At 39.1% G+C, this 16,196-nt stretch overlaps 1 protein-coding gene across 2 annotated transcripts in view; it reads right to left on the minus strand.

The window, feature by feature from the left end:
- fstl5 (follistatin like 5) overlaps positions 1 to 16,196 on the minus strand; it is a 452,120-nt gene that overhangs the window by 351,327 nt on the left and 84,597 nt on the right. For both annotated transcript variants that reach the window (XM_062981258.1, XM_062981257.1), the window contains exon 3: positions 10,220 to 10,253. In XM_062981258.1, coding sequence (XP_062837328.1) covers positions 10,220 to 10,253 — 34 coding nt within the window. The remainder of the gene's footprint in view (positions 1 to 10,219; positions 10,254 to 16,196) is intronic.

Raw genomic sequence — 16,196 nt, forward strand, 5'->3', positions numbered from 1 at the left:
CCAGAAACCTGGGTTCACCTAACTGTGGGTCAATGTAAGAACTGTATCTCATAAAAAAAGATCTACCCCATTCTTTGAGTAGAGTGGCAGAACACAAGAAGTTAGTGCATCCTAGGAGAACCTTAAATAAGCACTGACCCTCTTTACTCTCTCTCCTGTGGTGCTATTTCTGATATCTTTGAAAACTTGGATGCAAAAATGGTAGCAGAAACCCCTGAGAAAGCATTGGCACTTTCTCATCTCAGCGGAATTATCCTCAACTTATCCAAGAGTCATATCAAAATCCAGAATTTTGGCTCCCAAACTTGCCCTTGACTTAGATCAACTCATACATGATTATATATATGGTAATAAAAATCATGGTATAATATAATCTTATTACATCACCATTCACTAGAGGACAAAAATATTTGGCAAAGTGTTGATTTTATATAGTCACTCCATAATGAGGAAATGTGTTCTATATTCATGGTGAATGCCTGTCAGAAACAGGCAGTAGTGCACACATGCACACATAAATATCTCTGAAAGAGTAGCATTTGTCACAAGAGACAAACATATTATTTATATAAAGTATTAGCAAATATGAGTTTCTCATTTTGGCACAGCTGTAGCTGCTAAGGTTTCGTGGTATGAAAATTCTTAAAATCAACGAGATGAAAAAACCGAATGAAACTGATAACACTGAACCAGGCAGAACAATAATAATAAAAATGAATCAGAAGCAATGCCTGCAATTTTGTTAATATCAATATAAATATTAAATGTCAGCTGATACACTGAATGACACACATACATTTCAAAGACATGGCCATTGCCAAAGCTACCATTATGAATATAGGGTGTTGTTCCATGCTGTGTGACTTTTTGGAAAGTCAAGGGGAAATATAAAAATAATAATAAATTAAACAATTACAGCTGGCACCATGCTATTTCTGAACACTCATCACTTGGGCAGCTGGCCATGCGCTCTGCAGAATCCCTTAGCAGACAGATGCATACAGCGCTACTGTTATGTAGGACAAAGACTGGAGGGGAAAATAGCACACAGAGACAAGTCCCTGAAGCTACTAAATATTTTCTCTGGAAAACCCTATGTATACATTCCAAAATAAGATACAAACAGCAGAGGTCTAAATACAAACAAAGGTAGAAAATTCTGGGCAAAGTTCCAAATTTTGATTTGTTTTGAAATAACAGACTATGTTTTAAAGGGAAGCTGATGTTAAATATTGTTTACCAATGAGAATCTTCATCAGATCTCAGGAAATGATATAAACAGAAACCTCAAAGTACAGGGTGTTTGAAAAAGAACACCCTATTCACTATTTAATTTAAATGGTGAATAGGGAGTTCTTTTTCAAACACCCTGTATATAGAAGCACATTACTATAGGCCAGGGGTCCCCAAACTTTTAAAGCAGAGGGCCGGTCCACAATCCTTCAGACTGTTGAGGGGCCGAATTATCATTTGAACAAAAAAAAACCAAACAAATTCCTATGCACACTGCACATATCTTATTTGTACTGCAAAACAATAACAATAACAATGAAAGACCAATACAATATTTAAAAATGAAAATAAATTTAACCAACCTAAACCTATCAGGATTTCAATAGGAAGTGTGGGCCTGCTTCTGGCCAATGAGATAGTCAGCTTAATTAGGATTGTTGTTGTTGTTGTGTGCCTTCAAGTCATTTCAGACTTTGGGTGAGCCTAAGTTTAAAATTATTTATTTACTACCTTTATTTGCTACATTTATATCCCACCCTTCCCACCCCGAAGGGGACTCAGAGCAGCTGTATGTACATACAATATATTATATTATTAGCATAGCACAATATTAGCATTATATACTACTATATTGAACTATACCACTATATGTAACATTATATGTAATATATAACATATAATTAATATTATTATATAGTATTATTATTAGTATTATATTGTATAAAATGATAATATTATCAATATCATATGTATATACAATATATTATATTATTAAAACTGATGTAAAAATATTATATTATAAATGAGGGTGGGGGCCAGGTAAATGACCTTGGAGGGCCGCATCTGGCCCCCGGGCCTTAGTTTGGGGACCCCTGCTATAGGCAATACTTGGCATTACATTACATATCCATCAAATAATGCTAATATGTCATACCCAAAGGACTTTCCAGGACATCCACTCTTGAAGTCATTTAGATAACTTAAAAATAAGTAAAAATGTATGAAGCACATTAGTTATTGTATTTAGTGTGCTTCATGAATTGCTTAAGATGAGATATTATTCACATCACTGTTTCACTAGGTTTAAAAAAAAGCTTTATGAGTAGATAGAGTTTACTCAGGAAAACAACTTTACTGAAATCTATAGTATCTCTATTTTGTATGTCAATGTACTCGTGGCAGACAGAAGACAGATGAGAAATGAGAAGGCTGCTATTGTAGATGACTCAGCTCACTAGTACATGCTTGATAATTGCTCCAGCTAAGGTGGCTAAGGTTGCTGGGACGTAGAGTTCAACAACAATAGGAGAACTTTATGATTACTCCTTCTACATAGGTGTTGACCATCTTCAAAAATCTGGAGTGCTCAATCCCATCTTCCCCTAAGAAGGATTACCCCCAGAAAAGTGGGTTGGAGACTACCACATTATATTATTACAGTGATACCTTGAGTGAAGAGTTTAGTTTGTTCATTCTTATCTCAAAGTGAATGTTCTCACTTGTGATGACTCATGGGCCATGTAGTCCCGTTCCTAGTATTGTTGTGACAGATGAAGAGGAAAACTTGGGTTTCCCACCGTTTCTGCCAGATTTGGAGCCCTTGCAGCTGCAGGATGTTTGCCCACAAGAAGTCAGACAAACAAGCCTTGAGGGAAAATCTCCCCCATTTTCTCGCCGCCTTTATTATAATCAAGATAGACACGCGCGGGAGGCGACTCACAGGAGTGCCCGGATAGCCGCCAGACAATTAGATGATTAAGTCTACTTCCCTTGGGAAAGTTTAAGGAGTCCTGCATCTGGACAGTTTAGGTTTCGGTTCTTGTTCCCCAGAGAAAGTTTGCTTTGGCGGGAAAACAAGATCCTATAAAAGTGTTTGACCACTAGGATTCCATGCGGAGTCAATTCGTCAGCTTCGGGAGTAGATTGTGTGTGGACTACGCTACTCCCGCTTCCAGGACCTTGCCCTCGTTCCAGCCCTGCCTTGTTCCCCGGACCTTGCCACGGATTTTCACCACGGACCCTGTTCCTGCTCCTCGCTCTTGTTGCCTTGAATCAAGCCAAGTTTTCCAAGAATCAAGTTTGCTTCCTAGCCTTGCTTTAAGCTCCATGGACTAAAGGACCTTGTCTTCTCCCCTCACTTTGCTTGGCAAAGTGAGTGTTTCGGTTATTGGATTACAATTTTGGACCTTAATATTTCATATTGGACATTGCTTCCTTGGACTAATTTTGACCTTTCCTGAAAGGTCTACTTCTGAACTTTATTCTACACTTGCTTTTATTAACTTTATATATTTCCACAATAAAGATATTAGATAGATTCTGGCCTCTGTGTATGGTTATTGGTGCTCTGCAGCCTGGGTCCTGACATCACTGAAATGAACTGTAATATTATTAATCCCTTCAGACCACCCAACCCCCCCCCCCCCCCCCCGTTTTTGTTATAAATAACAAATAATGTAGAAATGCATATTCACATGGAACAATAAGTTATGGCAAGGAAGCACGAAGAACAAAGTGAAGAGGCAGAATCATCATTTTCTTAATATTGTATTCATTCCAGCCTCCATTTCTCTTTTGCTTTCTGTCCCTCTCTCTCTTCATGAAGCCAAACATACCAGGAATAGAAGCCACACAAAATCAACTAATGTAAAGTTCCTCAAAGTGGACAAGACTAAAGGAGACAGCAATCTCCCAAAGTAGGCATGAGCATGAGGCACAGAGGCTGCTCCCTTGAAGCCCTAAAACTCTGTATTCTTGCACTAGCACTCCCTCTGGTGCTAGCTCTTAACTCAAAATGCTGCTCGTATGTCAAAGTGAAATCTGGGCTGAGCAACAGCTCTTAATTCAAATTGCTCTTAAGTTGGGATGTTCTTAAGTCAAGGTTCCACTGTACAATACAGTAATTAGGGGAGGGATGCAACATTATATTATTACTATAGGTTTGAACATGTAAATACTACATTTTGCCTTTAAGCATTTAACACAGGCATAACTGAGTGCAAGCATATTGCTTCTGTCTCTTAAACATTTTTAAGAAATGAAATGTAGAAAATGGGTAGGACTGTGGAAATGTTCCCTATACTTGTCTCACAGGTAGTTGAGAGTTGTGTTTTCTATTTGCACAACCATTTACATTTTGCACATTTGTTTGTTGTGTTCTTTGCACTCATTTGTACATTATAAAACATTTTTCATGCAATGTTGCTAATTATGCATGTTTTCTCCATTGACCAAAACATGTTTGTGTGAATATTTTTCAGTCATACACATTTTAGCTGTCCATATTTCAAAATGCAAGCACAATTTTCTGCACACTTTATTTCTCAAGAACCTTGAAAATGTGTGAACACTTAAGGCAAAGACACAGTTTCTCATTCAGTCTCAAGGTGTTGGAAAAATGCTACTTTCATTAAAGCTAAATGTATTTCCATCCCTGACCAAGGAATTGTATACTACTGTCCAGTCCCTCTCAGATCTTATGTATGAGTTATTTGCTCTACTTCATTAATTTGTCTTTACTATAGTTAGGGGTTATATTAGTCCCAGTAGTAACAATTCTTATTTTTAACTAGAGTCATCACTCCTTACTAAAATCCAGGAATTTAATATTTTGAAGATTATTAAAGGCAAGCTATTATGAGACTGAGGAGCTCCGGTGGCAGAGTGTGTAAAAGCACTGAGCTGGAGACCGAAAGGTCCCAGGTTCAAGCCCCAGGAGTGGCGTGAGCGGCCGCTGTTAGCTCCAGCTCCTGCCAACCTAGCAGTTCGAAAACATGCCAATGTGAGTAGATCAATAGGTACTGCTCCAGTGGGAAGGTAACGGCGCTCCATGCAGCCATGCCGGCCACATGACCTTGGAGGTGTCTCTACGGACAACACTGGCTCTTCGGCTTAGAAATGGAGATGAGCACCAACCCCCAGAATCAGACATGACTGGACTTAATGTCAGGGGAAAACCTTTACCTTTACCTATTATGAGACCACATTCAGACTACCTTTATGAACTTTACAATAAATCAAGAGAGGAGAGGAATGTACCACAATCACTTAAATGAGAGGGTGAGAAAAGACAAGTGTGATTACTATGGGTACCTAAGCATGAATACTGAATTGGCAAAACAATGTTTGAGATACCTGTTTGAGGATCTTAGTTGCATCCCTTAAACTGGAGTTGGCAGACTTTAATGGATAGAGTTGTTGCAGATATTTTACAGTCCTTCGACGCCTTTATACTTGGTTAGTCTCTTAAATTGAAGACCTAATGAACCTAAGAGCATGCTGGGTCCTGCCAATTCACAGAATGTTGGTGACCTCCTTTAACATACAGTATTCCTCACTGCATGGAAGTAGCATACTCAGAAATCATTCTTAAGAGCCTGCTTAGCAGCCACTGCTGTGCAGGAAAAAAAAATAACTTTCTAGATAATTTGATGCTGTGAAAGCGGAAGACAAGATGTGTGAAGCATCTCTCGCAGGGAGATACAATAGGCATGTACTTAACTATCTGTAAATCTGTTTTTTTTCTTCACTAGTAAAATCTTCAAAGCAAGTAATAGTTATGGAGAAAATCCATAGTGAATTCAGAAGAACAATATTTGAGTATAGAAGGAATCTGGAAAGCTTACACACAAATACTGAATAGTCATAATTTTCTTTTTCACCTAATCCATTAATTTCTTGTAGGCATCAAGTGTTCTGGTGAGCATATGTGCTGGCAAGAGCTTCCATTAACTTCAATGAAGGGAACAGCTTTGCGTGTCCAAAAAAGATGAACATATTGAGTTTCCCCCATATTGAAATTAATGGGGAAGCATTTGCTGCCACATGGTGGGGAGATCAGAGTTCACACAGTTAGATAGGATGCCATGCTTTTGAGGGTAAGATATGTAAGTGCTTTCTACACACATAAAATATTTAAATTGTTTGCTTTTCAGCAAGAATATCATGCTGTTCTGCCCTCAGTCTTTCAATTTGCTAAGCAAAAATAGACTGAAAGTTTTAGAGGTTACTTCAAGGAGACAAAGTGGCCTCTATTTTTAAAATCTCTTTTGTAGTAAATAGATGCTGGAATACTTAGCACCCAGCATGTAGATCCCCCGCTGATGTAGTTGACTAATTTGACCAAGACAGTAGCCCATAACTATAAAATGTTAACAGATACAGAGTTACCGTAGATGTCAATGTAGAACCCATGTGTTATACGCAGAAGATCACAGACAGTCTCATGCATTTTCAAGCATGTAACTCTATGTTACTTTCTCATGAAATTTATATATTTTTTCTTCCATTATGGGGCCCTTGTACTAGGCAGCAGCCACTGAGATCAATGGGGTTCTTTTTCCTATCGATCAGGAAACCACTGATTGATGTTGCCACTTCCCTTGCATGAGTGATTTTCAGTATGAAAGGAATTTAAACAGAGACTCTACTTCAGCCACTTTCATCACAGGTCACTAACAGGGAAGTGTGGGTCCATTAGTTAGAAGCTTCCTGATAGATAGTAGCAGCTATCAAGGTCTGGAGGGATTGGTGTCAGGAAAGAGTCTGGGAGCTACATATGTGGTGGTTATGTATTTGTAACTGTGCGTGTGAATTCAGACCACTGATAAAACTATGACACACCCTAATTAAAAGACTTCAAAGGCCTGGGTAAATTCTCTGCCTACCTTTTGGTAGAAAGAAAACATAGAGACACCCTGGCTTCTCACAGGAGGAATTCTACTGTCAAGGAGCAGCTGCTCTAAAGGCTCTCTCCAAGGTCCTCCTCAAATGTGTCTTGATCAAAAGTGGAGGTAAATACAGGGTGCATACTTTGCCTGGGGTCATTTTTAGGCTCCTGAGGCCTTCACACACACACCCCAATGATTTGTGGGAAATGTTTTTATAGGTTTTTTTTTAGTCTGCATCTACCCCTGAAGGGTATTATAGCCGTTTGGGGGGATAGACTAGGCCACTGCAGATGTAGGAGAAGTCCTTTAGAATCAGGAAGCAATCCAACAAACTGAATTTTCAATAAGTGCATAGTTGTACTTTTCTTGCCCAATTTTCTTATCAAATAACTCTTTCAGAGGTCCAGAAATATTAATAATGTAGAAAAACTCTTAATATGTCACCCAGTTGAAGAACAGTTTTGAAATTGTTTGCCCGTGCATATGGGAATTAAATAAATGTATATTAATATCCAACTACAATGTACAGCAAGGGAGGAACTGTTTGCTCTCCAGATATTATTGGGCTAAACCTTCTACAGCCAATGTTAAGCCAAAGAAATAACGATGGTAGCAAGTTGCTCACCACAATATTGGCAATATCATTTAGATGGCAAATCATACATCTCCTTATAAACCAGATTTATATGTTCTACTGAATGCGCAGAAATGAACAAATAAAAGAAACATATTTATACAGAATATGTTGAAAGGTCTTCTCATAGCATCAAAAACATAGGTCATAATTAACATACAGAAAAATAAAGTTCATTTTTAGATAAAATTTATTGAATAGCTTCTAAAACAAGCTGAAGTAGACATGTTTTGTGTCAAGCTTTTCCCTCTCCTCCACTGCCACATCCACACCTTCTATGATTAGCAACAGAAATGTAACCTGCTACAAATATTACAGTATGCCTCTCCAGATGGGACAAATGTGTTGGCAGGTTGCTGGAGGATACAGTATGTGTTGTCATAGTTCTATCTCTCCCCCTCACTCTGTGCTCTCTTTTTAAAATATCTGAATTATGTTTCTGATATCCTGGACTCCTTCTGGCAATAATTTTGTACATCTAATAAACCTTTTTTAGTCCTATGCAATGTTTAAAAACCAAGTCCCCTCTTCTTCTCCTGTCCCTCTCTTTTTAAAAAGTTAGCATTACCATACTAGAAGGCATCACTGCAAAAATGGAATAGTAGTTATGTACTTTAACACTATAGCTTCAAGAAAGAAATCATTAAAAAACAAAGAGAGCAGAAAGTTCTCTTGACGTTTCAATAGGACCACCTCATCAAACTATGCCCTGGCTTTAGAAAAAAACCATTTGGAAAAGTCCCAGTGAAGATCCAGGAAATCAATACCAACAGCTCCTCCAAAACAAAGAATGGTGACTGCATAGGCAGGAACATCCAGAAAAACCCAATGAGTTATATTGTCAGAGACCACACTTCTTGGAATCTATCTGGGAAATGCCCCTGATGGACCAATTCAAAAGAAAAGATTGACTATGTAAATATTCCACATAATATGCACATTATACCATGAAAGAAATGGCTTATCTATCTATAAACAAAGTGTAGTTACATGTAGATACTGAGGCTTTTTCAGTTCCTAATCTTCCAAATACCCTCTTAAAATAATTACACAGGTATTAGAAAGTTGCCATCTTTATTTTATTATAGCCAACCTTTCTCCTTATATAGAATTCAAGGTAGCATAGCACAAGGAGCACCCTGTTTAGCACCCTGTATTAATTCATGTTGATTGGATACTTAATCCATTCATTAATAACATCTTCCCCAAAGGTCAGAACATCACCACATACTGCGAAAGACAAATAATAAAGCAACAAGGTGTTCATTTGTTTGCTTGGTTGATAACTAGCCAACACACATTTGGTACCTCAAATGTTAGGCTTCTTTCTGGGTATATTTGACCTGCTAGTTCCAGTTGCTATTTGCTCACCCATTGTCAACCATGATAACCATTGTCTAAGAAACTAGAGCTGGTAATGGGCTATCCAATCAGCTCCCAAAACAACCTCAGGAACATGTCTAAAAAATAAGACATCAATAATTGTTTTCATTGGGCTGTGTTATTGCTTAGAAGAGATTGTGGAGTCTGGTCCTATCTACTATTTACTCCTATAGAACTCACACATGTTCACAAATAATGTTATTGTATAGATTCATGAAGTTCTTACACACCATAAACCAACAAACAAGATTGAAGATCAAAATGCATAGAAACCCAGAAGCTCAGTGCACACTATTTTCCTAAGATAAATTCTATTCAGATTTTATAGGTCAAATCCATCAGCATGTAAACTTTCTGTTTGTCAGAACAGCTGTCCAGTCCCAGTTTCAAACAGTCTTTGGAAACAAGACTTTTCCACTTCTCTTCATGTTAATGAAACTTCCCCCGTTACACTGCTGCACAGAAAATCAAAGGACCTCGATGAATGCAGTGGGTGGAAATGATATAACCAAATGTTGTAGAACTACAGTACTTAGCAACCCAAAGCAGCATAGCTAATGGTGAGGAATAGAAGTGGTATAAGAAGGAATTAGAAGTGGTAGACTAACAGCATCTGGAAAATTACAAGATTCGCATCCCTTGGATAAATTGTGGCTTAGGACCTCATCCCATGGGGGGGGGGAGTGAAGGGAACAGCCATACTTCGTTCTCAACCACTGAGGTTCATCGTCAGGGATGGTTAGCCATCCCATGTCCTTTATCAATCTTTCCTTTTTTTTTTTTTTTCGCTCTTTGGAGTCAGGTAGCACTTGACTCCAGAAAACACATTCTTTGCTCTGTTTCCATGCACTTTGGAAAAGGAGTCCCACCGGAAGTGCCCTTAAGTCAGGTGATGATCTCTGTGGGACTCAGCTTCCAAAACACATGGAAACAGAGCACAGACTGAGTTAGATGAGGTCCCAAGACAGAAATCAGGTGGAGATACCTTCTTTTAGTTGAGCATCTTTTAGTTGACAATCACTCTGTATAGCACTTTTTCTGGGGGTGATGTTCTGCTGTATATGCCAGGGGAAGAGAAAGAAAGGAAACAGATTTCCAATCAAGTTATTTAAATATTGATCTAACCTAAAATTTTAGAGTTAGCTAATTGCAATAGATGATGTCATTTCAGATTTTATAATTCACTCCACATTAAACTGATAAATAGACAAAATTTGATAGAAAGCATAAATACTGGGCCCTACTTTATGCTGAACTATAAATAATGGACTGGGGGAGGGGGACTTCTAAATGCACATACCTTTATTTCTTGAATTCTCTGGACTCTTTTCTTGCTGCAATTCAAAAGAAAGAGAACAGCAATTACTTTATCTATATTGTCTTTATGTCAAGAAATAAGTTATTACACAACAACCAATTACAGAAAAAAAAAACTTTTATAAACAGTTGACAATACAGGTGACATAACTGATCACTTACTGTAGGTAATTAATCAGGATTTGATAAATCAAGCCAAAACAGATAAGTAGCCAGGATTTTGATTTGGGGGGGAGGGGGGGGCTGAGTGAGAGACCCTACCAAACCTTTTGTATCATTATCCCAATACCCCCATGCATATGGGATATAGTGAGCATGATGATCAGATCATGATATGAATAAACATAACAGTTTAAATAATAAATGTAAGGCCTTCTCGCCCCTCAAGCCCCCCCCCCCCCCGGCTATATGCCTGATGTGCTGTAATGCTACAAGGGAAACAAAGTGTCTCAAATCCCAATGTTCCCTCATAGCAGAGATGCAAGGTAGGGGGTGGATATCCATAGACTACTTGGAGGAAAGAGGGGTTCATTATCCCAATCCCCTGATTTTTCCCGGGAATTTTCACTTTCTTGTTATTTGTACCAACTTGCAACAATCAAATCAAACTTCTTTCATATGCCCATGATGTCACTATCTATAGGGTTGAGACCATGCAATTGTGCAGAGAAAGCCAACTACACGTGAGTGTTATAACAAGAATGGGGAATGCATGGCCCTTCAGATGGGACTACATTGCAACCCCCATATTTACCAGCTAGTGTAGCCTGCCAGTGGTGAGGAATGATAGGAAGGTCATTGAAGGAAAGGAGGGGATTTTTTTAAAAAACTGTAGAAGGGTGTTTCCAGTGGTTGATCCATGCAATTCACTTCAGAGAGTCAGCAAATGTGTTTTAGTTATATCTAGAAGCAATTAAAATATGGCTGGCATTCAGTCCACAGAGTTCAACATTTAAATAAAATGAGCATGCAGAATGTTTTACTCAACTTGCTATTTTATTGTAAAAGGTTATATTGTGGTTTTCTCTCATCCTTAACTATTCAGGGTTACAATAAAAAAATCTTAAATGAATCAAGATCACCTAGAAAGGCTGTCTGTCCAAAGATGTACACAGTACCCTGATGAATCTTGCAAGTCATCCATCTTGCCAGCCATTTCCCTTGCCCTTGTCACAGACTAAAGCTAAAGTTGACAACTCATTTGTTCATTCATTTACATTTGCCTTCCTCTATGACACACATCTTATTTGTATCCAGGCAACCATGAGAGTATTATTCCTCATTCAAGCACTAACTGACATCATATTGCATTCTTCCAGTTTAATTTCTATGCATATTTTACTTTGATTGACAAGTCCATTCTATAAAAGTACTGATTATAGCACAAGAGTTTGGAAGTGCGACTCATGCAGAGTTCTGAATAACTCCTTGGGTGCTCAGCAGTTCAAACACACAATCTCCCATTCTGTATTGCACTACTCTCCCTCAGAAACTAACTCTGCACCTAGCCACATTCCGACAATCATACCAAAATCATACTAGGACGGCACATGAGTATAGCTCTGATTTTTGAAATGCAGATGATTTGACTATGGCTGTAAACAAAACCAGCAATTAGTATGCTTTGAGTCTTTTTATGGGTTTGATGCTATTTTACATTATAAATTGCTTTGAGATTGTTGGAAAAGCAGAGTCTAGGGGCCTCTTCACATGGGGATTTTTGCCCCATTTTGCCTCTTTTAATCATGAGGACAGGGCCTGCCATACATCATCACCTGATGCACGGCAGGCCCCGCTCACATTCCTCCCAAAGTGAAGGAGAAGCGCTGAAAGGCACTTTCTCCTCTGCTATGGGAAAGAAAGTGTGAGTTTGAGTATTTCCGACAAAGCTACCTACACTTTCCTCGCCTTTTGGCCGTGTGATGACAGAAAGGATGGCAGGGCAAGGCCATTGCCGCCCTTTCTGCCATCTGATGAGAGGAGGGAAAGAAGGCCAAAGCACCCTCTCCTGCTCCCTCCATGTGACGAGGGGAGGAGAGAGGGCTCATGGGGCACCATGAGCCACCCTGCAGCCTTTCCTTTCACTGGCAATTGTCAGCGCAACGGCATGGCCTGAAAGGGCAGTGTGAAGAGGTGGTAGGGGTTTTAAACAAATCAGGAAAGATTATTCAAACATTGCTTTGAGATTTTGGAGCATGGGGCTCAAATGTATGTAAGCTCTCACAGCACCCAGCATCCGTTGTAGCAGCTTGTTGCTTTATTAACAATGAGCCTGTCCAGAAAATGTACTGTTCTTTATCACATGCTGTTATTTATAAATGTGAAATGACAATAAAATAACAGTTAGACTGCTTTTATTGAACTACATACAAGAGATTTTCAGAACATGAACAAGAGGTATTTTCCTGTGAACAAAAAAATCATAGATAAAATTGTGTAATGAGATACAGAAACCAAATAATATGAATGAATTCATAAACATAATAAGAGTATTCTATCTGCAATACTATACCACTTGTTGATTCTGACCTCACAAATATTTGGTACAGCTTCAAAAGACTTTGCAGCTTGTGTATCTGTCATATAATCCATCCACAACAGAGAGCTTGTTCGACTATTATCAACCCCCCTCCTCTTTTTTATGGCAATCCCAGGAAACAGGTCTAGGCCCAACATTAGATAGATGGAGGGAAACATTAAAGAGGAGATGCTGCAGGGAAGGCAGTAGCAGCAACTTTCCAGCTGTGATATTCTGTTTGAATTGTATATTATGTCATATATCTGCCTTGGGCATCCTAAAGTAGCCTACTACCTCAAGGTGATGTGGCAGGGGATAAAAAGACCACTGCTAGTGTTAAAATAAGGTTGAACTTCCAGCAGTACTGGATCCTGGTTTTCAAATTAGGCAACACAACGTCTTGACCTGATCCTCTTTGGAACAAAACAGAAACAAATAAACCTACACAGGACTGCTTTAGCTTAGTGACTCTCACTCTGCAAAGATATGGATGACCTGATTCATGGATGTATTGTTGGAAAGCATGAATAATGCCCATTTCTTGTCAAATGTTTAACTTTCTCATTTGAAAGAGTAATTTACTTATGCTTCAGTCCAATATCTACTTACCTAGAAATAAACCCTAGTGAATTCAATGTAAGTTGCCTCTAAGCAGATAAACTGCAGTGTAAAATACAGTATTATCAGGATAGGACAGCAAACAATGTTTTCATATTTCCATGCAACTGCGCAAGCAGAATATCAGCCAATCCAGATTTCAATTCAGATTTTTATTTTTATTTTTTTTTAAACCGTTCTGTCTGTGAGACAAATTTGAAAGGAAAGGGAACCTTGTTAATCAACCAACAAAATATCGAGAGCAGGCAACATTTGTGATGAAACATGGGCAATGCTGCTCAGTGGTAAGCAAAAACTAAAGGATGGAGTAACCTGGTGCAGGGACAGTCAGTTTAAACACCAAGGCCCCTAGGAGAAACCCAGCTTAAAATTTGGGTCACTCCCAGATGAGCCATAAGAGAAGGAAGATTGATCCGTGGATGCCCACCCTTGCATGATCCTGAGGAGCAGTTCCAGCTTCCCCTCCTTATTTATTTATTTATTTATTTATTGCTATCCTGCTATTCTCCCAGATCAGGACTCAAAGCAGTGAACAACATGTAAACAAAGATTGCATAGCATACAAATCAACATAATCATCAGACCAAAACATATCTGATAACAAATTATAAAATCTGTAACACATATATACAAAACCAGCAAAAACACAATTTAAACATTGACTAGATTAAAAACTCCAACTAATGTTCATTCCTTTAGGCCGTTGTGCCAGAGGTCTACCATAATTTGTACATTGTACACATAAATCTGGCATTTGCAATACTACTCTTCACCTTCAGGGAAGGCCTGTTTCCATAGGAAAGTTTTAACTTGGTTCCTGAATGACAGAAAGGAGGGGGCCATTCTAGCCTCTTTAGGAAGGGCGTTCCAAAGCTACAGGGCAACCACTGAAAAGGCCCTATCTCTCGCACTTGAGACCGAGAGTAGGGCCTCTCCTGAAGATCTCAGGGCTCATGTGGATTCATAGGAAGAGATACAGTCAACTAAGTAGGCTGGGCCCAAACCATTTAGGCCTTTATAGGCTAAAGCCAGCACTTTGAATTGCACCCGGAAACAAACAGGTAGCTAGTGCAGTTGTTTTAAGAGGGGGTGGTTTGCTCCCTATACCCGGCTCCTGTCAGCAATCTGGCAGCTGATCTTTGAACCAGTTGCAATTTCTGAATGCCACGTAGAGCACGTTACAGTACTTTAATCTGGATGTGACCAAGGCATGCACCAACATGGCCAGATCAGGCTTTTCAAGGTACAGGCACAGCTGGTGCACAAACTTTTACTGTGCAAAGGCTCTCCCAGCCACCACCAACACCCGGGCCTCCAGGGTCAGCGCTAAGACCAGGAGGATCCCCAAGCTGTGGACTTGTAACTTCAGGGGGAGTGTGACCTCATCCAGTACAGGTTGCAATCCTATACCCTGGTTGGCCTTATGACTGACCAGGAATTCTGTCTTGTCAGGAATCAATTTCAATTTGTTCATCCTCATCCAGACCATCACAGCTGATAGACACTGGTTCAGGGTCGGATCCTTCACCAAAAGGGAGTGCTAGGGGTGATTACTGATCTCAGAGCTCCCCTCCAATATATCTCAGTGGAGGTCCTACCTTAAATCAGTTGTTAAGTTCTCCATGACAATATAGCATAGCCAGGGGGGAAAACCCCTTAATGAGGGGGAAAATTCCTACTCAGGCCCAAAGCAAGAAAATAACTTAAATTGTGAAAGGAGGTGGGAGGGTGGTTCAATGAAATTCAAAGTGGGAAAGGGAGGGTGTTTGGCCCCAATCCCTTATGCTTCTGCATCCAGACACAGGGGCTTCCTTCATTGGACTCCTTCATTGGACTATCTCCCTTGCCCCTTCCCCGCACTACCACCATCACTACCAATGCAGGGCTAAGGGTGGGGAGAAATCTAATTACATCAACAAAGAATAGGCGGAAATCCCTAATACTTACAATTCACTGTTATAGTTTTTGTGAGCTTTGTAATCATATCAAAGGGATTTTAGCCATTTGCTGTTTCACAGATCATTATAGGAACTGCAGCTGCAACAGCATGGAAGACGAAAAAATAAATTAGAAGCAGATTATCCTGCTGGCAGCTACCTGAATTTCAGCTGCTGCAACCTAACCTTTTCCCCGCTCATACTAAAGCTAACAATAATGCTATTTCACTATGGCATTTGCTAACCCAGTTGATTATAACAACACCACTAAAGGCAATTTCTGTGCCTTTATACATTTTTAAGAGTATATCAAAACAGCTGGAGATAACTTCATAACAAACGCACTTTTTTAACCTAGTTCCAGTCTCTCTCCTGTCAGAAGGCAATTTTGTAGCCCTTCCAAATGAATCTCTCTCAATAATTGAGATAGGTTATGCGTGGTTTTTAACTACTGTACAGTAATTACACAGTTTTAATGCTTCTAATTTTCTATATCACTTCAATTTGGTCTTAGCTGCAATTGCTCTTGGAATTTTTAGCAGCAGTTCTGTCTCAGATTGTCTCATTGCTTGCGCAGACTTTATTTTTACTTTTAAGAAAAACAAATCCATTGCACTATGCATGTATATATGGTACATGATAGGGTTTTTATTTAAAAAATTCCCAGACATACATAAAACAGTATGGAGTAATTATTCATATAAAATAAAAATACTTTTTCTTTGAATATCTGGTGTCAGCCACATGTGTCTTAAGGTTTTCCACAGAAAACTATGGAGGGGCACTCAGGAGTTCTCCTAAGATGAGAGATTTAATAGATATATCTGCCAATGTGTTTCTACTCCACTTGAAGTCATTATCAGAGTATACAACTTGGGCAAATTAAA

This window comes from Anolis carolinensis, chromosome 5 (assembly GCF_035594765.1).
Source record: "Anolis carolinensis isolate JA03-04 chromosome 5, rAnoCar3.1.pri, whole genome shotgun sequence".
Classification (NCBI taxonomy): domain Eukaryota; kingdom Metazoa; phylum Chordata; class Lepidosauria; order Squamata; family Dactyloidae; genus Anolis; species Anolis carolinensis.